This window comes from Nyctereutes procyonoides, unplaced genomic scaffold (genome assembly GCF_905146905.1).
Source record: "Nyctereutes procyonoides isolate TBG_1078 unplaced genomic scaffold, NYPRO_anot_genome, whole genome shotgun sequence".
Classification (NCBI taxonomy): domain Eukaryota; kingdom Metazoa; phylum Chordata; class Mammalia; order Carnivora; family Canidae; genus Nyctereutes; species Nyctereutes procyonoides.
Window position 1 is genome coordinate 11,817,721 of NW_026575025.1, and position 26,924 is coordinate 11,844,644.

A 26,924-nucleotide genomic window follows, 5' to 3' on the forward strand; every position below is an offset into this window, starting at 1 on the left:
GTTCCTTTCCTGTGATGTGGATTTAGGGATGTTACTCAACCTCCCTTAACCTCAGTTTTCTCCTTAGTGAATTGGGGATTCCATAAGTTTCCTGAGAGGGTTGCTGTGGGGATGAAGAGAACATATGTGTATAGTACCCTCTGAGGCCTGGCACATTTTAGGGGTTCAGTAAAGCACTCCCTCTTATGCTGCTGCCGTCAACAGAACTCTTCTGGGGCTGGATCCTCGGTGGCCCCTGGAGAATTCCCCAGGCCCTGCCCGTCCAGAGCCTGTGACCCCAGGTCCCAGAGGTTGCTGAGACGGACTCTTGGCTCCCCTCTTCCAGGCCTGGGTCTCTGACTTTCCTCTCCTGTCCTTCCTCAGCTCCCAGCCCATCCTCTACCCCTACACCCACACACTCACGTTTCCTTAGTAAGTCTACTGTGATTTGTCTCCCTGATCTCTTTCCATACTCATCACTCCCAAAATATAGTCCAGACTCCCGCCTTCACTCCTATGACTTCACATTCAGGCCTGACCAACATGGGGCCTGATGAGCTGCCAGGAGAGGCATGTTGCTGCCTTAGTCCAAGAGCCCCGGGGACCTGCTCAGTGCTGAGCATGCAGGGAAGGGGAGGCTTGAGGCTGGGAGTGGTGGGGCATGGTGAGGCCAGACTTTCCTCAGGTGCTAGGCTGGCTTCCATGTGCTTCTCTGTTGGTTGTGCCCTAGAGAGGTCTCTAATGGCCCCCAGTTTGGTCCTGGCCTCCTTGTCCGGTCCTGGGCTCAGTGGCCCTTGCACAGAATGGGTGCCCTGTAAACATTTGTGAATACTCTGAACGAACCAAAAGGCAAAAGGCAGGTGTGGTTAGCGGAGATGCTCCCTCCAGGCTCTGCACCCCACCGTGGTCCCAACCTCTGAGTCTCAGGTCACTCTCTTGCCTGCATGTGGGGGGAGGCAAGCTTGCCCACCTCTCTGGGCGGGTAAGAGGGTCAGCAAATGCAGGACTGGGAGATGTGCGTTGTAAAGCTGTGAAGTGCCACAGATCTGGGGCGGTGGTGGTCACAGGTGGAGTTCTAGAGTGAATGGTTATTCCCTCCTAGTCGCTGACCTCTACCTCCTTGTCCCCAGGACCAGGGCACCGTGGGGGTGATCTTTAACGTGGGCACGGACGACATTACCATCGATGAGCCCAACGCCATCGTGAGCGACGGCAAATACCACGTGGTGCGTTTCACTCGAAGTGGCGGTAACGCCACCCTGCAGGTGGACAGCTGGCCCGTCAATGAGCGGTACCCGGCAGGTAGGCGGAGCCGGCGCGCAGAGGAGGCGCTGTGGGCGGGGCGAACAGGGAAGCCTCTGATAGGATCACTGGCTTGCCGGGGGCGGGGCGAACAGGGAAGCCTCTGATAGGATCACTGGCTTGCCGGGGGCGGGGCTAAGCCTCCGGGAGAGGCCACGTGAGAGGCAAGGCTAGTGGCGACCAGGACAGGGGTATGGCTAAAGAGAAACCTCGGGATTTGTGAGGAGGACTGGACCTCGGTGTCGGGAGCCTGTCGGCTAGGAGGGAGGGGGCAGAGCTGAGCTGGGAAGGCCTCAAGGCCAGGGTCCAGGTAGGGGTGGGGGAGAAGAGTAGTGGAAGAAGGGTAGAAGTAGGGAGAGTCTGACACTATTGAGGAAAGGATGGGTTTAGAATTGAAGGACAGGCAAAGTGGGAAGGCAGATGCAGAAACCAAAGAGAGAAGATCCATAAGTAACCCAAGATCTATCTTGGCAGGGAGGCAGGCCTGATCCCAAGGACAGAACCAAAGAATGAACCAAGGTCTTTACAAAGAGCAAGTCAAAGATCCATTATCAGGAGTTCTAGATAAAGGAAGAAAAGTGACCATAGAAGCTTAGAGAAAATGAACCCCAATGTCTCAGAGAATACGGGACACAGTCAAAGGGAGAGAATGCCAAGTGATGAGAGTGCAAGCACATTCCACAGACCTTCTCTGGGAGTCTCCTAGGTGTCAGGCTCTGAGGACACAGGGAAGCAGGACATAGCCTCTGCTTGCAAGGAGCTCACAGTCTAGGAGTGGGAAGCACGGGAACGCAAACAGACCTGGTTCCACAGTGTCACACAGTGTGACAGCTGTGGTGGCCCAGGATAGACCAAGATTCTAAGGAGCAAGGGGAAGGAGAGGATGAGGACATGGGAAAAATGAGGAGGCAGAGAAAGAGCCTCAGAGTGCGGGGGAGCCAGGGGAGGAGTGATAGAGAGATATGGGAACAGTCACTGGGACAGGAGCAGAGACGGAGGCAGTCCCGGAGTGATGCAGAGAGATATATGGAGATGTTGTGGCACAGACCCAGCCAGTGGGAGAAGAGGTGGACAGAGCTTCAGGAGGGAGAAGAAGAGAGCCCAGTGCGGGAGACTGAGAGGGAGGAGCAGGAGGGAAATGCAGAAATGCAGACTTGTGGAGGTATAATCTGGCTGAGCGACCCCACAGTCACACACGGGGGCGACCAAGGAGAAGGGAGAGCATCTGCAGCCTAACTCCCTCTCTGAGGCAGAAGTGACAGCCGAGGCGGGGGCAGAGTGGCTGCCCCACGCTGGCTGAGAAGGGTGTGGGCAGAAGGACAGGGAAAGGTGCAGGTGTGCAAACTCTCACAGGCCTGCTTACGCTGGTGTAAAGATGCAGGTTTGTACCCCACAGTCTCTGGTGATGAAGAGAACCACATGGTCCCACCCTCCCAAAAAAAACTACAGAGGCTGATGGACATAAAGGACAAACACAGACACACAGATGACTACAAATACTCATAAGGTCAAACTGACATTGGAGAAAGGAAAGCCCTGCTGAGGGAGGCCTGCCTACACCAAGGTTCTGGGCATGTGTGGGGTCACTCAGGCACACAAACACTCCTGTGTGAAGTCTTGCGTGTGTGCAGGCCAGGCTGTGTAGGTGTGACTGCCCTACTGTCACCAGTCTTCTCTCTTAGCCACACTCATGTGAGGGCAACCTTTGTAGCAGTGAGGACCTCAGCCGAGGCTGAATGGGACTATACTGGGAGGACATGAAGGCTTCATCACATCAAACCATGACTTGGGTCCAGAGCTTCTTCCCATGGAGCCCATGCCTGCTCACCTCTGCTCAGGGACCCTTGGCTGGGGATGGGGAAGACTGCTGGGTGTTCCCTCACCTGTAAAGCAGTGCCCACCTGTGTGCAATGTGAGGGCAGACGGTCGACGGAAGCCGAGTGTCATCCTGAGCAACACTGACAGGCAGGGTTGGCAGGTGGCATGACCCAGAGCCTGGGCCTCCAGACTTTTAGGGAGCACAGAGACTCAGCTCTTGGATTCTGAGTCAGCAGGACCTGCCTTTTAATCCTGGACTGTCTACTGACAAGTTGTCTGGCCCTGGGTGAGTCATCCAGCCTCTCTGACTGTTTCCACCTCTGAAAGATGGGGATAATATGCACCTCATGGTAATATTGCGAGAATTCCATAAGATGGCCCAAGGAAAGCACTAGAATGACATGGCTTAGAGGAGGTGCTCAACAAACAGAACTTCTGTTAGAATTGTTATGTACTCCAATGAGGCAGATGTACATTCTTCCCTTCCTCTCAGGACACATACAAGGACAGATACAGACACACACAGGGGGTCCCTAAAAGCCTCCTGCCCTCCTGAATGTGCTCTGCGTGTGTGCTTCCCCCACCTTGCCCTGTATGACTCCCTTCTGGTCCCTTCATCTCTCCTCCAGTGTCTTCTTTGGTACCTCTCTCTCCCATCCCCAGTGGGGAGATGGCCTAAGCCACCTCTAGCAGAACAAAAAACACTGCTGGTCACTTGCCAGTCTCCCCTGCTTGGCTGGGGCACTCTGTGGGTAAGGGCCAGGGCTTCATCCTTCATCTTCAATACCCGGCACCAGAACAGAGAAGGCACTCAAAATAGATGTTTGTTGAGTGACTAAAAGAGTAAACAATCCATTTTTTTACTCAGATACTAGTGACTTAAATCTGTAGGGAAGGCAAGGGCTCGTTGCGTCAGAAGCACCTAGTCAAGGCAGCAGCCGTGTACACACAAACACGTGGTGTGCTTGTCCATGGGAGGTGTCCATGGCATGCCCGGGGCCCAGGCCTCACTGGAGGCCAGTGCAGCTGTGCAGTGTGAGATGAGCAGGAAAGCCCCCCCACCAACACGTTATTGAATATTGTACATGGTTTCAATGGGAGGAGTGGCCAGATTCCCAAAGGAAATCATTTCCATTTCCACTGCTACAGACTGGGATAATCCACAGCCCGTGGATACAGATAGGAGCATACCAAACTCCTAGGTGCACACACACACACACACACACACACACACACACACACACACACAGTCTTCCTATCTCCAAGGCCTGGACAGTGGTGAGTGGAGAGAGGGACAGGTAGGGATGAGAAAGGGTGGGGTTAGGAACTGTGGGGAGGAGCCTAAAGCAGAAAGGGTAGTGAGTGACAAGGCATCAGGAACTGGACTAGGTCCCTGGGGCAGAAATGAATGGGGCAGAAATGAAGGGACCTGAGCAGAGTGGAATCTGAAGGTCTTGGAATGGGGCTGGAGGTCAGGGGGATGACTGTGGGAGAGGCAGAGAAGGGCAGAGGGGTGGGTGGGGCTGTGGGTGGCAGAGTGACCTGTAGCAGTGGCAGGCAGAGGGGATGGTGGGAAGGGTTACAAGGCTGTGGTGATGGGCCCTTTGGAGGAAGGGATCAGGGTGGAAGCTCGTGGGGTAGGGGTGTGGGGTGAGCTGGCAAAGAGCACAGTGGGGAGCCAAGCGCAGAAGGGAAGGGGAGCTGAGTGCCTGGAGAAGTGGTTTAAATGTTACCGTTAAGTGCGAGTGCCGGGCCACCCCCTAAATGCCGCATAAACCCCACTTAACCCATCCCTCCCACTTCTAAACCACCCTCTAAACTCAGTAACCAGCCGGGCCACTGACCCCTCCTACCCCTTAACTTAAACCCGCTAAATGCCCCTCCCTGCTCCACTGCCCCACTTTGGGATGGGGAAGGAAGGTGGGCACAACAGCTTGAGCAAAGATAAACCTGTTTAACCTCTGACCTTTGACCTTCCAGCTGCCTTTTCCTTTTCTGCTACTCCCTGTCTTTTTCTTTGGGTCACTCGTGCCCCTAGGGTGGGGCTGGCTCTGAATGGGAGCCTAGGGCGGGGATGGGGAGGATAAGGGACCCAGCGCTGCTTCTCCCGTCTTGGGTGGACCTTACCCCCTTTCTGGTGGATGTTGCTGCCTTACCTTGAGTCTCCTGAGAAATGCGTAATTACTTTGCTAACTCCTTTGGACTTCGCCGCCTGAGAAACCTACTGTCTTTCTAAACTTTTCCAAGGAAACTTTGATAACGAGCGCCTGGCGATTGCTAGACAAAGAATCCCCTACCGGCTTGGTCGAGTAGTAGATGAGTGGCTGCTCGACAAAGGTAATTAACCAGAATTAATTAATTAATTAATTAACTTTAAAAACAAGATCTTAAAGGTGCAGAGCTCTCTCTTTCCCCACCGTGCCTTCCCCATCGCCCACCCCTTAGGGAAGGGACTGATCATCCCACCAGGATGCCCCCTTCCTCTCTAGAGTCAAGAGTCTTCGTCTTTAGAAGTAGAGGGGTGGTTTGGGCCAGGGCCAGGGTTTTGCTCAGAAGAGGTTTCCAAACCCTGAATGGGCGAGGGTGATCCTTGAGATTGTCCAGTTGAGACTCCTGACCACCCTGGTAAAGCAGGCTGGAGGGCAGATCAGGAGCGGGGTTTTATGAAGGGCCAGCCAGAGGGCTACAGTGCATTGAGAAGCAGAAAGCCTTTGGGAAGCAGGAAGTGCTGATCCTAGGATCCAAAGGGAGGGTGGGAAGGCTTCACTGGGGTCATTAGAGGAGGAAAGGGATGAGTGGGGGGCCTTACATCCTACTGGAAAGACCCCTCTTTCCCAGGGGAGTGGTGGTGGGGCACTGTCTCTGGAATGGACTCATGTTGGTCTGGAAGGCCTCTCAGAAGTAACAGAGGCAGGGGTAGGAGGATGCTAGGAAGGGTGGCCCATCCCATGGGGGTTTCTGTGCCTACTGAGCTGGTGAGCACGACAGAACAGGCTAGCTGAGTGGCTATGGGTAGTGAGGCACTGCTGGGTGTGAGGGAGAAGGCCACTTGTCACCAAGGGAAGTTGGGGTCAAGGGCAAAGCCATCCCATTCCCTTCGGAGAGGGGGCGAGCTCTGTACCTCTAAGGCTAAACTCTAGGGGGGAAGTAGAGCTGTTAAACCCCTATCTAACCAGCTGATAACTGTGCTTTTAAATGTCCACTGGGGCCTGCCCCAGCTTAAACCCCCAAATGTCACCTCCAGCCCCTCATACAGCCAGCGGGGACTAAACATGCTGATAACCAGATGTGATAAATCCATAACAAGACAAAAAGTTAAAGGGACTGTAACAGACATCGCTAAAACCTACAGCCCCCAGCCGCACTGGGTTGCTCATTCCAGCGGGGTGAACTTTAACCCTTTGAGGAGTTCATTGTGGGTGGGGCCACAGGGGCCAAGTTCGCTGACCTGTGTAGCTTCCTCTCCATTACCCACCTCCCTCTCCTAGAATCAGAGAGGCCAAGGGAGTAGCCTGGGCTGAGGCTGGGACAACTTGTGACCCCCAGGCAGGCAGAGCTGGACAGGCCCAGGGCGGGGTGGGTGGTGGTGGGGCTAGTGGCTCAGGAGAGGTTGAACCCCAGCTGTCCTTTCCTAGCTATGGGGTCACACCTCTCTAGAGCCCTATTTCCTCTTCTGGAAAGTGAAAGATTGGGCAAAACGCTCTGGTGTTTCCCAGAGGTGGAAGGAAGAGCTCACTTCCCCGTCCAGAAGCCTTGTTCCCTCCTGAGAAGGACAGGGAAAGTGAGCCGGCTGGCTCAGCCTCCCTCCTGGAGGCTGCCGGGAGAATGAGAGGAAGTGAGGAGCAGGAAGGTATTTAAAAACAAGATCTGGGCACTCTTGGAGGGATTATTTTACAGTCAGCATCTGGCATGTGGTAGGTGCTCAATAAATATTTATTGAATGAATCAATTTCCAGTTCCAAAACATATCCGGTGAAGCCCAAGTCCCATGAGATGCTTCCCAAGAAAGAGATTTGTGGTAAAATGAGCTTGGGAAATGCTGAATCCTGTTTCTTCCTCTTGGGGATAGATACATGTGGATGTTGGTTTAATAAAGTCTCTGAGAAGTCCTGTGAGAAAGAAACCTGTCATTTAATTGTGAAATGTTTGCTTCCCAAACTTGTTCAACCACTGTGAGCCTTCTCCTCTTCGTTTTCTCCTAACTTTTATGCCTGGGAATAATCTCTGGATACGGTGGTCCTCAGGCACTCTCTGGGTCTAGTATTCCAGCTGCTACTAACCAGTGCTCAGCTTTTGTGGACGGAGTAAGGTGCTGGGCACTGGGAGGGTGCTGGAGGAGGAGAGGCTGAGCAGAGGGCCAAGCAGATCCCTGCCTCAAACCCCCTGCCATGGGTGGTCATTGGCTACAGGCCACACAGATGGTTGGATGGCCCAGGGAACCTGTGTTTCCAAAGAAGGAGTGGGTTTCACAAGTTGGATTATCCTCAGCCCAGGTTTTGGGGGCAGGGCTTACAGACACCTAACTCTAAACCAGATCTTTAACGAGACACTAACCAGAGGCTAACAAGGGCTAAGCCAGGTTTTAAACCCCCCAGCGCCAGCAGCTGAAGGTCCAGGGGAGCAGGGGCGATGTAGTGGTTCCTCTGTGCCCCTCCTCCCCAAATAAGCAACCAAAACCAAAGTTAAATCTAAACTTAAACATAATAAATATCTTTTCTAAAAACCAAACCAAAGCAACAAACTCAGAGGGTTAAACCGACCCCCGGATCCACTAAAACCAAAGAAAACAGCCAAACCCCACCCAGGTGGGAATTCTGAGGTGTCACTGCTGAGTGGGGGCGGGGAGGCGAGATTGGAGCTGGAGCGGTTTTTTGGCTGTCAGCGAGCGAAGCAAGGTCCCTTTAACATTTTCCATCTGTGTGCTTGCACATCCTGGCGGGGAGGAAGGCCTCTGCTGTCCAGGGCCTGGTCCCCTGGCAGTGGCTGGGCCTTGGAGGGGGGAGGTGGGGAGGAGAGACGGGAGCCTGGCCAGAGGTCGGAGGGCTTGGTGGTGGCTGGCAGGGCAGAGTGAGGTCTGCGTGGCTGCTCCCACCCTCACGCACGCCAGCCCTCCCCCCACGCACCATCCTCCCTGGCACCTTGCTGTCCCTCCCTCTCTGCTTTGACACGCACTGACCACTTGGCCTGGCAGTCTCCTTCTCTGTCTCTGTCTCTTTGTCTTCTCTGTCTGCTGCTTCTGAGGGTTCTATGGCTCAGGGCTGGACACTGGGCGTGAGACGTTTGGGGAAGCAGAGGGAGAAGATGGGGATCCAATTGAAGGAAGGGAAAGAAGGGGGGCGATGCCCCTGGAGCAGGAGTGGAGAGGGGGATGGGAAGGTCAGAGGCTTGAGCATGGAGGGGAGGGGGGAGCTGGGCTCCCTCCCTTTCCAGCCCATGTGTGCCTTGGGGGACCCGCCCCCTCCGGGGTCCCTGGCTGGGCTAGGGCTGTGGCTGACAAGGACTTTCCCTTTGGTGTCTGCCCCCTCCTCGTTTCTCCAACCTCCCACCCCCTTTGCTGGTTTCCCTCTCCATCCTCTTGCCTTCCCTTGCCTTCCCTCTGTTCTCCCTGTCCCTTTCCAATCTGTCCCGCTGCCTGTCCCTCCCCTGTCTGTCGCCCCACCCCACCGATTCCCCTCCCCACCAGGCCGCCAGCTGACCATCTTCAACAGCCAGGCTGCCATCAAGATCGGGGGCCGGGATCAGGGCCGCCCCTTCCAGGGCCAGGTGTCCGGCCTCTACTACAATGGGCTCAAGGTGCTGGCGCTGGCCGCCGAGAGCGACCCCAATGTGCGGACTGAGGGCCACCTGCGCCTGGTGGGGGAGGGGCCATCCGTGCTGCTCAGTGCGGAGACCACGGCCACCACCCTGCTGGCCGACATGGCCACCACCATCATGGAGACCACCACCACCATGGCGACTACCACCACACGCCGGGGCCGCTCCCCCACGCTGAGGGACAGCACCACCCAGGTGAGGGTCTTTTGGGCTGATGGATAAGGAGTGAGGCTTTGGCAGGGTTGGGGGATGGGGCTGATGTCTACACAGCAACTGTGGCACCCAGGGGAGGCTCTGAGGGGTCTGGGGGGATCCTGGAGGCTGCTGTATCATCCTAGTGGTCACGGTGGTGGTTCGGGTAGGGGGAGAGGTCTCCTTTCATGATGTGACCTTTGCCTTGGTGGCCAAGGGTGTTGTAGATGGGAAGGTGGCACTATTTCCAGGGGCCATTCCCAGTGTGACAGGGGAGTTTGGAGCTCCAGCCAGACCAGGCAAGACCACCTAAGAGGGAGGAAGTCTGGACCGGGGTGAGGGTGAAATGAGCTGGTCTGCCTGCCCCAGAACGGAGGCCAGGCCCAGTGGCGTGTGGGGAGCGAGCAGCAGATGGATAGAACCAGGGTGGCATCGCTCTGGCGGGGCACATAGGTGAGAGCACTGGGGGTGCCTAGAAGCTCAGCTGGGGGCTGGCGGAGGCCCGGGAACAGCATCTCCCTGATTCCTGGTGCCCTTACAGCGGGACGGCAAGCCTCCTACCTTCTCGCATCTTCTCCTCGTGACTGTGAGCAGGTGGCCCACCTAGCAAGCCTCGTGTTCTCTATGTCTAGTGCCTGAGGGGCTGTTGGTGTGGACAGTTTGGTGCTTTACCCTTCGCCCTGCCTGCCCCACCTGCTCAGGGGCTCTCTCTAGATCAGGGCAAGCCTCGGGGATTTGAGTTTATATTCTCTTGTATCTGGATGGGGTTGTACCTGGGGAATGAGGCTCTTATGGGGCAGGACAGGCCTGGCTGTTGTGATGCCGAAAGCCAGTTGACCACATGTGACTTACAGAGGCAGCTCGGGGATCCGGCTGAGTTTTCTGGTTGTTGCCAGCAAGGACTGTGGCCCAGGGAGGTCTCATACCTGGCATGGTAGACCCACCACCCTCCCAACCCAAGCTACTTCTGTCCCTCATCACCCATGGCTGTTGAGCCTCTGTGCCTAAAGCAGACTCTGTGCTCCCAGGGGGAGGGGGAGGTCTGGAGGCAGCCTGGGGAGCAAGTCCCAACTCCACCACTGGCCTGCCTTTAGCGTCTGGAAGTGAGGGCTGGATTCCATGAGGTCTAAGTCCACTCATCCCTGCCAGTCTGTGCTGTAGGGGGCCTGGCACCAGCCAACAGCCTCATGCAGGTGAGAGATACAAGTCTGAACCCCCTTCCCCTTTGCCTTCACTGCCAAGAAAAGCAAGGGAACCTGATTGACAGGCCTTGCCCCAAGGAGCAGGGAGCCCTGGGAGAAAGGCCTGGCCCTGCCCAAGGTTGGGCACTGATTGCCCAGAGGCAAGAAGGGCCAACCAGTCTCAGTGGGAGGGTGATGGGCAGACCATCCAGGTGGACGGAAGGGCTGGGGCCTTCAGGGTCACAGTTGTGTTGGGAGAACCTCCCCCAGGAGAGGTTGGTGCTGAGGGGGACAAAGATGCTGAAGAAAACCAGTCTTCTGAAGATGAGGGGGGGGGTGGGGGGTGGAGAAGAGGCACCATGTGACCCTTTCACCTCTCCCCCCCAGACTCCTCCCATCCTTGGTCTTTGGGAACCCTCTCCCTACACCCTGTGGTCTCTCAGGCTCCATTCCTGCCTGGACTCTGGGTTTCCCTCCCTGGGTCTCTTCCCTAACACACCCCGAGCACACTTCCCTCTCTATCCCCTTACATTCACTCATCTTGGGGATTCTCTTTCTTTGCAATCAGGAGGAGAGAAAATGCTGACAAAGTCGGACTCCCGTTGCCATGACAACCACAGCCCTAATTATTGTGTGCAGCCTGATTCCGGGCTCTGGGAAGGGGGTTGGGAGAGAGACGAGGGTGGTGGGGTAGTGAGGTTGGATCCAACAGCCACCTGCCCCCCCAGGTTCTGCTCTCCTTCTCTGCCTGTGCTGGCCTCCAGAGGCCCCCATGCCTCATCTCATTTCCCCCATGCCCATCTCCCCCATGCTCCCCCCCCCTTGCTCTAGCCCTGTACCCCCAGGTCCAGTGTCCAGTCTCCCTTGCTTCCTAGAAATAAAAGGCATAACATGTGCCATCTCACTGACCCCAGGGAGCTGTGGGGGCTGCTGTGGGGGCTGCTGCAGGTCAGGCGCTGGCCAGGCTGTGTCTTTGCACAGTGGGGCAAGGGAGGCCCCTCGATCACCTAGACAGCAATGGGAGAACTGGGGCATGGACCAAGGTGTATGTCTCAGGCCAGGACCCATCTTCTGTGTAGTCCCACACTCCAAGAGATGGCTTTGGGGCTTCCTGACCCACCCCCGAACTATTTCCTCCCCCACCCCTCCTCTCGCCCACAGAACACAGATGACCTCTTGGTGGCCTCTGCTGAGTGTCCGAGTGATGATGAGGACCTGGAGGAATGTGAGCCCAGTACTGGTGAGTGCCTTTCCCCCCTCCCCTGCCCCGGGCCCGGGTGACGCTGGTGGGAGGGGGGGCGACCATCCCTGTCACTTGGCCCAAGCCCAAGGGGCCTGCTGCCAGGCCTTAATTTTCCCTGATAGCTTCCTCTGTCTTCCTGCAATTCCCCTCCAGGTCCCTCAAACTGTCCCTCTGGCAAGGCAGTTTCTGGCCTGTAGGTGCCCCTCTGAGGTAGTGAGATCCTTAGCTAGGGATCCTGGGGTTGAGGGCCAAGGAATCCTGGAAGGAAAGAGGGAAACTTTTCCCTAGAAAGAGGAGTAACTGCAGCTTCCATGAGTCTTCTTGGGGTGTGGGGTAGGGATGGGGGGTAGGTGGGAGAATGCAGGCCTAGGAACTACAAATCCCAATGGCTCTTGGTCCAAAACTACAACTCCCATCAGTCCCTGAGGCCTGATTTTTTTCCCTGGATATCTCCTGGATCCAGAACCCTCCTTACTCCCTGTCTCAGGGAGACAGCCAGACAGACACTCTGCTATGGCTGCCAGGCCAAGCTGGGGTGGTTATACCACACGGCAGCTCTTTGCCAGGCAGTCTGCAGTGAAGAGGTGCCCTGAGCCAGACCTGTCCCTTGGTGAGATTGGGACCTGAGGTCTGGTCTAGATTTCTAGGGGAGCAGCTGCTATAGCCGGAGAGCAGCTGCTATACCAGGAGAGCAGGGCTGGGAGGGAAGGCTTCCTGGGGTTGGCATTCCAGGCCTCTGCTGGATCCTTGCAGCTGGAGAGAAGGGTGTGGCCCCGGAGAGAGATCAGATTGGTAAAGGAAGGGTGGGCCTTGAGTGCCAACTGAGAAGTGTGGGGGTATGGAGTGGCACAGTGGGTGCAAGGGCTGCTTACCTGAGCAGGTTGAAGGTGGCCAAGAGGAGCCGGGGGAAGGGAAGGCCTGAGGAGCTGAGGTCCTGGTGCTTACAGCTGGCAGCAGGAATGGAGGAAGGAATAAATGTGGCCAGATTTCCCAGCAAGGAATCATGGGACTTGGTGGTGGCCTGGATGAGCCTGTGGGAGTCTCATCCCTGGCTTGGGTTTCTAGAGACTTCTCCCAGTTACTTTGCAATGGTGGCACCTGGGCTGTTGCTACTGGAAGGCTGGAGGTTAGGGCAGATGTCTGCAGGGCTGGGGGAGGTGAGGTGGGCTGTGTGACTGGGGCATATCTTGTGAATCTGGCCTGGGGAAGCAGGGGCGTCTGCCAGTCCCAAAGGAGATGCTCAAGCTGAGGATAGGCTGCAACTGTGGAAGGAGTTTGGGGAGAGCAAGAAAAACCATGGAGCCTTGGGGCAGGGGCTCCAGTTTCAGAGACCAGGGGCAGAGGCAGTTCTGGGGCAGGGGCCCCCTGACACCATAGGCCAGAGCTGAAGAGGGTTGTTTGGTGGTCCTGGGCCCCGAGGCACTTGGAGGAGCTGCAGGCTGTTGGGTTGGAAAGGCCTCCCCATCCACAGCCAAGAGCTGGTGCTTTCTGGAACAGACGCCCTCCACAGTGGGGAGGCCCCTCTGCTGGGGGGCCATCTGGCTCCATCTCACTAGGCGATCTCAGCTCAGAGATGCGCCTGCACTCTGCCATTGCTCTGGGAGGTTCTGGGCATCTGGCAGGTTCAGTATGGCACTTCCCCTCGACCCTGCTTTACCCCTCTAACTAGTCAATACTGGGGTTTCCTGGAAGTGGAGGCAGTGTTTCTAACCCAGGCCTGCCAAAAGTGGCTGTGACCCACGGCCCCATGAGGGCCCTGGGATAGGACTCTGGGGACAAAGGGCTGGCAGGTCATGAGAGAAGGGCACTTGATCCCCTCACATGTGTTTACACACATATGCTCACTCTGAGAAGAGGCTGTGGGGTGAGAAGAGGGGTCTGCTCTCCCCAGGCCCCATGGAGAAGAGTGTTGGGCCAGGACGGGTGTGCAGGGACATGGAGCACATCCCGGGCTGTACCAGGGCCACATGCTATTCTACCAAGGTCCTAGCATCCCAGCCCCAACCTGGAGTCTTATCAGGGGCCTGGCTGTGGCACCAAGTGTGTACACCTACTGGCCAAGCTCCCCTAGGCTGTGTGGGAACAAGGGAGTGAGGAGGATCTGAAGTCTGTGGGTCAGCTGCCCTCCCCCAATCAAAGGGCCAAACCTATGGGGGGAGGATGGAGGGTGGAGGAAGAATAGAAGCTGGGGGAATAGGGAGAGGCTGCAGCCCGGCACCCAGCTTTAAAAATAAGGACAGAGTGCATGCTCAAGCCTCCAGAGGAAACCTTGCAAAGCCCCTGGGTCTCCCCAAGGTGACACACATCTGATTTCCATATTAGCGCCATTCTGAAATGCTTTAAATCGGATTTTTCTCCTGGTGGGAGGCCAGGCAAAGACCAAGATGACTCCAGAGCCCCTCAGGCTGATTTAGACCATGAGGGAAAGGGGACTCCAACCAGGGGCCCTCTCATGCCCCTGATGCAGGGAGGCTTTTTCCTCTGGTAGAGGGCCAGGCCTCCTTGCGCTCCAAGGTCAGTGTTAGAGGTGAAGGCAGCCTGGCTGGAGACAGTGGCTACCCAGGGGCTGACTCCAGGGCATTTGCATCCCTCCCACCTGCCAGATTGTTCTCCCTGGGTCCCGATGTCAAGCCTGGGATCATCCCTACTCACTTCGACCCTTTCTCTTGACTTGGGCACCTTCACAGATCCCAAGCCCCCCCCTTTCTCCTCCTCGCAGCTTGGTGAAATCATCATCCAACATGGTTATTTCACGTGAGGTTGGAAATCCAGTCAAAGAAGGGTATTGTTTGACAGACACAGTGTTTAAATTCTTTTGAATGGGAATGCCTTGAGTGGGGGCTCTGCATAGTGGGTAATGTCTCATGGTCTTACCCAGCCTGACCCACACATTATGTTATGGGCCTGGCCCCTGTAGGGATGGAGTCTGCACCCCTTGAGGCACATAGGAAGTGCACACACACACTCAGATCCACAGAGGCATACATTTATATGCAAGCACACATGTCTGACCAGAGACACACACACATATATCCATGCACATACATTAATGGATCTCCCAGCAAGCTCACACATGCCCACTTGCTTGCGGGTGCCTACCTGTTTGGACACACAGGGTTTTACCCTTACATATGCTTGTCACACAAGGTGTCTTCAGCCTACTGAGGCACGCTCACACACACTTACACTTATACCTATTGAGGCACAGACCAATGTTTAGGATCACAAGCACATGCTCAGAGGCACCCACATATTTCAGACAATCATGATGTGCATCTATGTACAGCGTGAGCTTGTACACACAAGTCTTCTGACTCCCAGGGTTCCACGTTCACAGTCGGCTCACAGAAGCACATACATGTATACAGATCCACCTGCATAACACAAGTGCTCTGACCGTCCTCCATGTGTGCTCAGACTTGCAGATGCTCACAGATGTTTCAAAAGGACCACATACACATGTTCAGAACAGGCAGGTACTAGGCGTAGGCACACATATATACGCATTTGCGTGGGTTCAGAGAAGCACATGTCTGTGCTGGGGCTCCTAGAAGTGCATGTGGCACAGCTCCAGCCAAATATACACTCATGTTCAGACCTGTGGTATCCAGCCAATAAGTTCAGTTGCACCAGGATGCACAAACGGCTCCTCAAAGGGATATCCTTGTGGACCAGCAAGTGTGCCCATTCCCACAGAGGCATGCCTGTGTGCACACCAAAGGCACCCATGTGCTGAGATCCACAGGGTACATGTGCACACATTCTGAGGTGGGCCGTGTGGACCTGGACCCAAGGGGCCATGCACATTCACACATTGGTATAGATCCACACTTGTACCCCTCTCATTGCCCTATGATGGGGGGCCCTTGGAGGCCCACCTTAGCCCAGACCCACAGATGCTCATTCTTACATTCATACTTATGTGTTCAGAGACATACACATGCTCAGACACACATATACACACTCAGATTCACACACATGATTGGAGTCATATGCATGCTCACACCTCTCAAGTCGTACAGACTCATACTGAGTCCTACAGTGACTATACACGCGCACACAGACAAACACACACTTATGTCTATACTGGCCCACCTGGGCCCTCACTGGTACTGATGCACTTACTCATGTGCTCAGATGTCCACATGAGCTGCACATGAGAGGGCTCACATTCTCAGCCAGCCCCTTGGGCCATACAGACATGTTCAGACCCAGTAAACCGTCTGCCTCCCTGTGAGCACACACAGCTATTCAGACCCACAAGTGTACACACATGTGTACTCAGATTCACATACTCCCACATGTGTTCAGACCCACAGAAGCAGCTCATGCACTCACCCCATATGTGTGCACCCCTTGTGAGGCTTTGCCCCCATGCACACATACACGAGCCCCTTAGAGGCATTCATAGGCTTAAGTCCACAGACTCACAGACACACTTGCTCAGACATAGCTTTTAGCTCAATCACAGAGGCACAAATGTTCGCATTTTGCAGCATTTCTTAAGGTAACACTAGGTGCTATGATAGATAACCTCCACACCACCTGCAGTTTAATACAAAGAAATGTATTTGTCTTTCATGTAAAGTTACAAACCAGTGTTCTTGTTTGGTGGGCAGCTCCTCTGCAGGTGCTAATCTAGGGCCTTGTCCACTACCATCTTGAAGCTGACCCATCCTCACCAGCTGATATCCCCAGTTGTGGTGGAAGTTGACCAACAGGCGAAGTCATGAAGGGGTAGGCTCTGTGGGCCAGGCCCGTGAGGGAGATGCACACTGCTTCTGCTGCCTCTGCCCACTGCTATCTGGAGCTCCCCTTCCAGGACGGTGGGGATGGGTGGCCTTGCTGTGTCCTCAGGAGGAAGAAGAAACAGATTTTTTGCCCATTGTGGCCTTTGGGTCACAACAGTGCACATCACTTTCCTGATACCCACAGAGCACAGCCACCCCTCTCCGAGAGAGGCATCCTGAAGCCTCACCCAGTCAGGGCAGTCATCGCAGATGTGAGGATGTCTGGCAGGTGGCCGCCCACTTGTTGGGTCCAGACTGGCTCCCAAGGACCCATATGTGGTCTGGATCCCCATGAACTGAGAGGATAATTGATCTTACTGTTCACACAGCTCAGCACACACTCCAAATCCAATGAGGGGCCAGAGGCAGCCACCACAGTAAAAACTCTAATTCAACAAAGGGAAAGATGGAAGGAGACACAAAGAGGCCTCTAGTTCTAAGCATTGAGGAAATTCAGTCAGCATACATTATATGAGACTCCAGCCCTGCACTGAGACTTCACCTCTGCAGTGGTCGAAGTTTCCTCCTTAACCCCTGCCTCTACTGTCTCCAAGAAACTCCCTCTTCTTTGTTTTTTTTTTTTTTTTTAAGATTTTATTTATTTATTCATGAGAGATACAGAGAGAGACACACACAGAGAGAGAGAGAGAGAGAGAGGCAGAGGCAGAGACACAGGCAGAGAGAAGCAGGCTCCATGCAGGGAGCCAGACGTGGGACTCGATCCCGGGTCTCCAGGAGGACACCCTGGGCTGAAGGTGGCGCTAAAACATTGGACCACCTGGGCTGCCCCCTCTTCTTTGTTTGTGGCTGTGGCACTGCCCCGTGTGAGGCTCTGCCCAGTTCTTACCCTCCATGGCCATCTCTGAAGTGACTGTTGGGAAAATGTCCTTCTTCGGAGCCCCATGGTGTTGACACTCCATTTCCTGCTCCTGCATATTTGGGGGTCCCAAAGGCTCAAGCCGTCAAACTACACCTAGCATTCTTTCCTATACATACTTGTCAAGCCCTTTATTTCCTTGTTTCTCTGATTCCTTGCCGTTCCCTTAAGTTTGCAGTGACTATTTTGAGGGCATTTGAAACAGTAGGTGGGGAGGCCACACCCCCATCTGATCTGATCTTCGAGGCAATGGCTGATCCCTCCTTACTCAGGGAAGTTTCCCTGGGTCATTGTCTCTCAAAGCCTTTCGGACCTCTCTTGTGATTGACAGGTTGGAAGCAGTGGCTCCTTTGACTACTTGACAAGCCCCACATTTCTGGGCTCTCTCTGTTCCCTTCTCTGCTTGCAAACTCACCCACTCTTGCCTAACTTTGTCTTGTAATATGTTACTGAAAGCCAGCATTGTCACCCTGACTTTCTGGCATGTTCCTTTTGTGCCTCAGCCTCAGCAGGCACATGGCCTTCCCTGTAGGTCATCACCAGCAGGGTTGGAAACAGATAACCTGCCACTGCAATTTATAGTTCATCTTTCCAGCTGTTTTCCTTGGATTGTTATGTGGAGGCTACTGGCTTTTGTGATGCGCATTTCTAGTGCAGTATCTGTATTAGTTAAGGTAACATTTGTTTCTGTAACAGATAACCCCCACTCTCAGTGGGTGCTTCAAGGCAGGTTTCTCACTCAGGTGAAGCCCTGCCAGGGTGCTCCTGGTCAGCAGGTGGCTCTGCCCCAAGGGGTGCTTTGGGAATCCAGACTCCTACCATCTTATAGCTCCTCTACATTCAACATGTGGTTTGCAAGGTCACCAGAAGGAGGAGAAAGAGCATGGAGGATCGTACACAGGAGACTTCTGTGGGCCAGTGCCCGCAGTGCCCACTGCTCAGTCCTACGGCCACATCTAAATGCAAGGGATGCTGGGAAATGTAGTCTCGGTGCCCAGCAGAAGGAGAATGAATTTGGGGAAAGGGACATTCACAGAGGCCTACCTCATGCTCAGACCCACGGTGGCACACTCACATGTTCTCAGTGGCCTTTGGGTCACAAACAGTGCATTTCACACTGCACACCAGGCTCAGAGGCAGGTGGACACACACATAGCCAGAGGTTCACTTGCATGCACACGTTTGTTCAGATTCCTGGACACCCACGTTCGTGTGCTCAGATTATCATGCTTTGTGCACACATACACATAGACTTGGAGATATATGCCCAGGTGCACAGAAGCAGACTGAGGATGTGTTCTTCTGCGTGCACACACACACACACACACACACACGACACACCTCCACCTGACCTTGAATTCACCTTGATGTTTGCTGTTGCTGAGCTGGTGTTTCCAAGTGGGGTGGGGCACCTTCCTTCAGGCCACTGTACACAGTTGCACAGGTGGTTCCCTGCTGGAACAGGTGAGTAAAGGCTGAAATCTAGCTGGTGCTCTCTACTCACCAAGCCACGTGTCCTGGTCCTGGGAGCAGGGCTGCGCTCCCAGGACGTAGACAGAATATCTCTTTTCTGATTGTGTACAGATACCATTTGCCAAGTCATGCACCTGAAGGGCAGTGGCCACACTGAAGGGCTGCATTTTTTCTAACCTACAGGAAATGCCCTGTAGGCTAATGGCTTTCTGGTCCGCAAAGCTGAGGCAGGTGGATGGGTCTCAGCCTGCTGACTGCTTAGCCTCAGACACTCCATCTCAGTTCCTGATGGTCCTTGGAGGGTGGGTACATTCTGCTTGGGTGGGAATGGGGTTCTTGGGTAGAGGTAGGGGAGTTAGGGGAGCTGGGGGAGGAGGGACTGGGAGCTGGAGGGGGGAAAGGGTGCTCAGGAACAGCTGGTGGTCTGCTTGGCCAGAATGGAATTATCTTTAGTAAGTGAGACTGACATGCCCGGACATTCAACCTCAGAGTGGAGGTGGGTGGCATCTGTGATAAATGCACCTGTGAGTACTTTCCAAGCACTGGAGCTGCCTGCTGTGGGGGAGGGGAGGGAAGTGGCTGAGGCTCTTTATCAGACTCCCAGGGGCGCCCCATCCCAGGGTGCACCCTTGTAGAGCTGAATCTGAAGTCCTGGGCATCACTAGTCCCTCCAGTACCCGGTAGGAAAGGCAGCCCAGGGAGGGCCCGATTGGACTTTCACAGTGAGGAGTCTCTGACGGGTCCTCCTCTCCCCCAGACCCTGCTAACTTCTCACCAGGGCAAGCTTGCCTGACCCCTCTTGGACCAGTGTATGACCCCAGGATAACCCAGTAGCCTGTGTTGCATGTGACTTGGTGGCCACAGATCCCAGATCTGTGGGCTTGGGTGAATATAGGGGAAAGGAGACAGTATGTGGTCTTGGTAGCATACTATCTTGGAGAGAGCAGGAGCTGTGGGAGGCAGAGATGGAGGCTGGTGTAGAGGATGTGAGTGAGCACAGGACACCCTCAGGAGATGCTGTCAAAGCTGTGGACAGAGAAGGGCCCAGGGCAAGCTCCCAGAGAAGCAGAGGATGCAGGGACGGGACTAAGACCCAGATATAGAGGCCAGGACACAGCTGGAGTTCAAGGGCAGGGATGAGTCAATGTGACCAGGCTTGTCAGGGCTCTGAAGCCTAGGAGAGACTGCATGTGGGAACTTGGTGGGAGGGGGGGTGCTGTGTGCCCCAAGGACCTAAAGAACCAGGGAGTTGGGAGGCAAATGGTTATGGAAGGCTCAGGCTGGGCAGGATTTGTCTGTGGCTTAAGGCCTATAGCCCCCCCCCCAACCCTTCCTAGTCTATCTGGGGGTGACAAAGAGTAGAGAGACAGAGTCTGTGCCCTGGTTGGCCTGATCAGCCCCTCTAGGGCATGACATGTCCCCAGCAAGGGACTCTTCCCTGGGCCCTAGCTTTGAGCAGCTAGCTGAGGGCCACAAGCCTGCCTAGGACAGCCTGATCCTGAAGCTTCCAGGAGCAACTGGTGGCCTCATGTAAGAGCTAAGGTAGAGATGGCTGTGGGTGAGAGCTGGGTGCATGGAGCAGGGCTCCCATCAGGCTGAACTCAGCAGTGCCTGCTGCCTGTGGTCCAGGAGAGGAAGGGCATTCAGAGCCCAGCTGCTCTCGCCCATGAGAGGGGCTCCCACCCCACCCCACCCCCAGATACTTGGCTCAGAGGAAATGCTTGATGAGTATTCTTCTCCTTCCATTGGTCAGAATACAATGAGCCCCTCCTCTGTGCCAGGCCCAGGGCTGGGTGCTAGGGAGACAGGCAGATGGGCCTCAAGGCTTCCCTGGCAGTAAGCCCAAACCAGAAGCCTTCCTGGAAGAGGAGATTGTTTGGCTGGACTTGAAGGATGAGTGAGATATGGGCAGGGGCAAGGTGTTCTGAACAGAAAGCAAAGGTCAGAAAGAGGGCAGGTGGTATGAACCAGCAAGGAGGGGACCGCTACCATGATTGGACATAGGCTGCCAGTCTCCCCCCAAGAGCTGAGAGCTGAGTGTGCCCCTTGCCCAGGGACCAGGGTGCTGGGCCATCCATGCTGGGTCCAGGGCTCAGGAGGGGATGAGGGGATAAATAATTCATCCTTCGCCTGCAGGGCTGTGGAAGCCAGGCTGTGGCCTCACCCTGGGCCTGGAGCCCAACACCCTAATTTTATAGATGAGGAAATGGAGGTCCAGACAGTGAGAGAAGCTTGTCCACAGTCATACAGGAAATAATGACAAAAGGTCTGTGGCCTCCCAGGTTCACAAGCTAAGACTCAAGCAGATGACTGCAGGCATGGGGAGGATGCACCATGCCTTTTCAGGCTCTTTGTGAGACTTGGCTCTCCCTTGGCCTCTGAGAACGACAGAAAGGACTGGATAGTCCATTCATTCACCTTCCCTGACACACCTAGTGACCTTGGGAAGTCCTGCCCACCCCAGGCCTTGACATCCTCTTCCATTAAAGGCCAATGTTGGATGGTCCCAGCTCCACAGAACATGCTTGTCTGCTTTTGGTTCAGTTTCTCAGTGTGGCCAGATGCCCCGGGGCTTCACAATCTGGGGTGCAGGTGAGCCCTGGCCCAGGGGGAGATTGGAGCATGGTGGGAGGAGCAGCCCGAGGAGCTCGGCAAGGCTTCAAGTTCAATGGCAAGATTTTGGCTGTGGCTGGCCAATGTGGCCAAGGACAGCTCTTCCAGATTGCTGGGGCTTGGGATCCAAAGAGCAGAGTGTTTAAATAGCAAGGGAGCAGAAGAGCTGCAAAGATGTGGCAGTGGCACACGTCTGGCTTGGCTGCAGTGAGGCAGGCAAGACCTGGTAGCGCAGCCCAGGGATGTTTCCAACCGAGGGGGTAAGGGATTGTGGAGTCTTGAAAATCACACCCTACAGAAACCAGGGAGAAGCACTCAGATGGGGGCAGGGCTTGGGTAGAGGGAGAGCCAGAGAAGAAATTTCCAGCTCCAACCAGACCCAGAGGTGCCCCTCTAAGAAGAGGAAGCCCTAGAGCCAGACTCCAGCTAGCCTACCCCACACCAGTGGGCTTACCATATTTGGAGAAGGGGCAGTGGATTGATGGGAATTGTAGTTGTTGACCCAGGGCCTCATGGGAATTGTAGTCCACACCCCTCCGAGGGCTAACGGGAGTTGTAGTTCTCACCCTTTGGGGCTGATGGGAATTGCAGTTTATGCCAAGGGTCCCTCAGTTATTAGACCTAGGGAGAGAGGAGTCCTAATCACCCCCACCTCCCGCCCCCCAAAACCTTCCCCACTAGTTCCCCTCCCCCCTCCCCTGGGCCCTGTATTAGCAAGTGCTTCCTTCCCAGATGGCTGTGTATGTATTTTCTTTTCTTTTTTTGCTTTCTTCTTCTTTCCGTTGTTTTATTATTGTTTTAACAATAATAAGAGGGCCAGAGGCAGTCAAGCCCTGGTCAGGTCCTGGTGGCCCATGGGGGTTCTGGGGAGGGGGAGGGGGGAAAGCCAGTGGGGGTCAGAGGTGGAGGGTGAAGAAAGAGAAAGCTGAAAGGGAATTAGAGTTAGCTCAGGACTCAGGCATTCCTGTCCACTTCCCTCCCTCCCTCCCACCCCCTCCCCACTTCCCCACCTCCCTGCCTCTACATGGCTTCTCACCACCTTGCCCAAAATCCTATGGGACAGGACCCTTCTCCAATGTGTATTTCCTCCTTGCCCACTCTTTCTCATGGACCTTGTCACCTCCCACCTTCAATTTCTTGTCTTCCCATGGCCAGCCTGCAATAAGCCTTCAAAGCTCCTTCCCATGATCATCCCCTCAATTCTTCTCACCCATGTAGAAATTCCCACCTAGCCACCAGTCATGTACCTCTTCTCCCCACCCTCCTTCCCACTGCTCCCCACCCCCAATGCACGCTGACACCAAGTGGTGGTATGAATTTCTCCATGCCAGCCTGCTCTGTACAGATTTTAGCTTTGTGTTTAATGAGGGGGAGAGGGCACAAGTGAGGGAGGAGAGAGAATATTCAGGAGGAAGCAAGATGTCCAGGGAGAGAAAAGTGAGGGAGGGAGATACCAAACAGATAGACAGAAAACGTTGTACGGAAAAGTTGTTTTTTCTTATTTTTTCCGGGAGAACCCGCTTACACAGCTCTGTTTGTAATTTTTTTCTTCATGCTAAAATCACACGGCCTATTTGTTGATGTAAGTTGCCTGAATTCCGTGGTATGCTATCTTCTTTTTTAAAAAAAAAAAAAAAAGCAAAAAAAAAAGCAAAAAAAGAGAAAAATCTAGAAAAAAAAAAAAAACCCTAAAAGATACTGTTGTTAGGTTTGTTTAAATGCTGCTCTTGTATCTGTTTTTAAACCTTAAACCAGTAGAGTTTTTTTTTTTTTTCCATTTCTTTTCGATTTCCTTTCTTTTCTGTTCCTTTTGGTTTCTTAAGACAAACAAAAGACCAAAACCCAGTGAGCCACAGAGCCCGTGCGTGGGGTGCCCAGGGCATCTGAGCCGCTGCCCGCTTAAAGCGCAGTGCTCCGGCAGGCTGGCGGGCGGGCCCGGCCCGCTCTAGTCTCCGCCAAAGCCAATTGGAACCGATTTGGGTGTGTGAGGCTGTTGTTTCTCTCTCTGTGCCGGCCGCCTGCGCCCTGGGCCCTCGCTGACACCCTCTCTTCTCTCTTCTCTCTCTTGTTCTAGGAGGAGAGTTAATATTGCCCATTATCACGGAGGACTCCTTAGACCCCCCTCCCGTGGCCACCCGGTCCCCCTTCGTGCCCCCACCCCCCACCTTCTACCCCTTCCTCACGGGCGTGGGCGCCACCCAAGACACCTTGCCCCCGCCCGCGGCCCGCCGCCCGCCCGCCGGGGGCCCGTGCCAGGCCGAGCAGGACGACAGCGACTGCGAGGAGCCCATCGAGGCCTCGGGCTTTGCGTCCGGGGAGGTCTTTGACTCCAGCCTGCCCCCCACGGACGACGAGGACTTTTACACCACCTTCCCCCTGGTCACGGACCGCACCACCCTCCTCTCACCTCGCAAACCCGCTCCCCGGCCCAACCTCAGGACAGATGGGGCCACGGGCGCCCCCGGGGTGCTGCTGGCCCCCTCCGCCCCGGCCCCCAACCTGCCTGCGGGCAAAATGAACCACCGAGACCCGCTGCAGCCCCTGCTGGAGAACCCCCCCCTGGGGCCCGGGGCCCCCACGTCCTTTGAGCCGCGGAGGCCCCCGCCCCTGCGCCCCGGCGTGACCTCCGCCCCCGGCTTCCCCCGTCTGCCCACAGCTAACCCCACGGGGCCTGGGGAGCGGGGCCCGCCGGGCGCGGTGGAGGTGATCCGGGAGTCCAGCAGCACCACGGGCATGGTGGTGGGCATCGTGGCGGCCGCGGCGCTCTGCATCCTCATCCTCCTCTACGCCATGTACAAGTACCGCAACCGCGACGAGGGCTCCTACCAGGTGGACCAGAGCCGGAACTACATCAGTAACTCGGCCCAGAGCAATGGGGCGGTGGTGAAGGAGAAGGCCCCGGCCGCCCCCAAGACACCCAGCAAGGCCAAGAAGAACAAAGACAAGGAGTACTACGTCTGAGCCCTGAGCCCCGGCACCGCGCCCCACTGCCAGCTGCCCCTCTCCGGGGACAGGGGCGCCCCGGGAGGAGGGTGCGCCCTCTCCCTGCCGGCGCTCTGGGGACCCACTCCCTGGCTGCCTCAGACTTCTCTCACAAAGAGGAAACGCAAAAAACAAAACAAAACAAAAAACAAAAAAAACAAAAAACAAAAACCCGAAAAAAAAAAAAGAAAAAGAAAGAACGAAGGAAAAGAAAAAAGAAAGGAAAAAAATGAAAAGAAAGAGGAAAAAAAAAAAGTAGGAAAGGAAACCCCGTGCTCTTCCCCTTCCTCCTGCCGCCCGGGGCGTTGGCGTCCGTGCGTCCGGGGGCCTGTCTGTCCCTCAGCCCTACGCCCGCCCCGGGCAGGGCACGTGCTCACAGCCCTGGGTTGATTTATTTTTTTAAGGTGTGTGTGTGGGGGGTAGTTTTATTTTGGTGGGGTTGGGCGGAAAGGAAGGCTGGGGGGTTTGTAAGGTGTCCACTCCTCATCCCGTTCGTTTTCTCCATCTTTCTCCCTGCCTCTGTCCCTCCTGCCTTCCTTCTCTTTCCAAGCCCTCCGGCCCCCATCCCAGGCTTGCTGCGTCTCTCTGTCCCCACCCTCTCCACTTCTTTTGTGTGTGTCTGGTTTCTCCCTTTCCTAACTTTGGGTTTCCAGAGTCGGTGGGAGAAGGGCGGGTGGGTGGGCCCAGCGGCCCAGCGAAGGGGGGTGGGGAGCAGGGGTGGGGCAGTGGGGTGGCCCCCTCTGAACCCCCCCCACTCTCCCATCAAAGAGGAGGTGCTGGCCTGGTGCCGCCCAGGGAAGGGGCTCCTGCCGGGGAAGGCCTGTTCTGTTGTGTGCCGCCGGGCAACGTGCATTGATGGGGGAGCTGCTGGAGGAGCAGGGGTGGGGGGCGGGTGGGAGGGGAAAGGCAAATGCAGATATATATTAAAGACAAATTATCTAGATACCGCGAGCAGCAGCCTGTGGCACCCGTTGGGCGCGGGCACGGGGGAAGAGAGAGCCGGGCTTTGCCCACTGACTGCTGGGGTCACTTCTCTGCCCACAGGCTCCCTGCTCCCCCAGTTTTTTTCTCTTTGTTAACAAATGTGTCTGAGTCTTGGAAAACACCCCAACCCCGGAAATGTGTGGGAAAAGAAAACAAAAACTTTCCAAATCCAACGGTCCTGTGCAATTTTTTCAGGGTGGGTGCTGTTGGGACATTGGTCCTGGCTCTGAGGTGGGTTTTGGGCCCAGCTTGCTGCCCATGAGAGCTGGTAAGTAGCCTGTGAAGTTTTGGGCTGAGCGTGGTTTGGGGCTGCCGGGGGCGCCTTGTTTTTGTCTCACTCCTAGGTCCCTCCTGGCCTAAGGTTGGGGCTGGGGGCGCCATTGGGGCGTGGCCCTGGTTGAGCCCATCCACCTGGTCAGCTCAGCAGCCCAAGTCAGAGGCAAGAGCGTTGTGTTGCCCCCTAGTGGCTACAGTGGGTCTCTGCCTCTGGGGGCCGCTTGGGCCAGGCTCTTGCAAGGGCACGGCCCCTATTACACACAGCCCTTGGGGAAGGTGGCGTTCTTCCTGGGTGAAGAGAGCTTCAGGAGCTGAGTCCACACTCACCCCCAGTCTGCCTAACTCCAGAGTCTCTGCTTTTTCTGCATCCCTAGGGATTTGGACGCTCTGGTCTGGAGCCCTCCCAGCCCCACTCCAGTTCACGCTGGCTGACTGTGGGTAGCTCCTGGGCTGCAGGTAGGAGTAGAGCCTGCCCTCCGGTGTTTGCTCCTTCATGGAGACACTGAACAGGCCCTGGTCCCAAATGCCTTGAGACCCTGGTCTGTATTTGCTAAGCTTCTCGGTCGCAAGGAGTATAACCTCTTGAGGTGAGGTTGTGAGCCGACTGTGTGGGCCTTCTCAGGAAAGCAGAGCATAGGTGGTCTTCATCTTCCAGGCGGCAACTGCATCGCCACGCCACTGGACGCGTGAGCTGTGCCTCAGCCACGCTTCTGTCACTCAGGTGTTCTCTCCTTTCTGCGGGGTGGATCTCACCTCCCTCTCCTGGCTCTGCTTTCTTGTGTCTTTCGCTCCCCATCATCCTTCACTTCGATCTGTGTCATGAACTTCCATTCGCAGGTGGCTCTGTTGCTGGGCAGCTCATTTTTTTTTTTAAGATTTTGTTTATTTATTCATGAGAGACACAGAGGCAGAGACACAGGCAGAGGGAGAAGCAGGCTCCATGCAGGGAGCCCAACGTGGGACTCGATCCCAGGACCCCGGGATCACGCCCTGAGCCAAAGGCAGATACTCAACCACTGAGCCACCCAGGCACCCCTGGCCAGCTCACTTAAAAAAAAGATTTTATTTATTTCAGGGAGAGAATGAGATAATGAATGGGGGGGGGGGCAGAGGGAGAAGCAGACTCCTCACCAAGCAGAGAGCCCCACGTAGGGTTGGATCCCAGGACCTGAGCTGAAGACAGCTGCTTAACCCACTGAGCCACCCAGGTGCCCCTGGCCAGCTCATTCTTGGGGCATTTTCCAGGTCTGGACACTTCTCAGGGTCCTTTGGCTTGACTCCACAGGAGCCCCGCTTCCCCCTCCTTCCATCCTGGAATGAAGCTTTTGTTTTAGGATCCTCCTTACCCTGGGGTGTTTCCTCAGGGACCTTTGAGGGACCGTCCCTGAGTGCTGTCCCTG

At 55.4% G+C, this 26,924-nt stretch overlaps 1 protein-coding gene across 17 annotated transcripts in view; it reads left to right on the forward strand.

Annotated features, from left to right (window-relative positions):
* The window catches only part of NRXN2 (neurexin 2), a 97,368-nt gene extending 72,438 nt beyond the window's left edge, over positions 1-24,930 (forward strand). For 7 of the 17 annotated variants that reach the window (XM_055311479.1, XM_055311498.1, XM_055311489.1 and 4 more), the window contains 5 exons: positions 1,110-1,281; positions 5,347-5,436; positions 8,783-9,108; positions 11,448-11,526; positions 23,357-24,930. In XM_055311479.1, coding sequence (XP_055167454.1) covers positions 1,110-1,281; positions 5,347-5,436; positions 8,783-9,108; positions 11,448-11,526; positions 23,357-24,243 — 1,554 coding nt within the window. In that variant the 3' untranslated portion in view covers positions 24,244-24,930. The remainder of the gene's footprint in view (positions 1-1,109; positions 1,282-5,346; positions 5,437-8,782; positions 9,109-11,447; positions 11,527-23,356) is intronic. The other 10 variants (XM_055311548.1, XM_055311558.1, XM_055311606.1 and 7 more) reach the window with 3 other exon arrangements.
* The last annotated feature ends 1,994 nt before the right edge of the window (positions 24,931-26,924 follow it).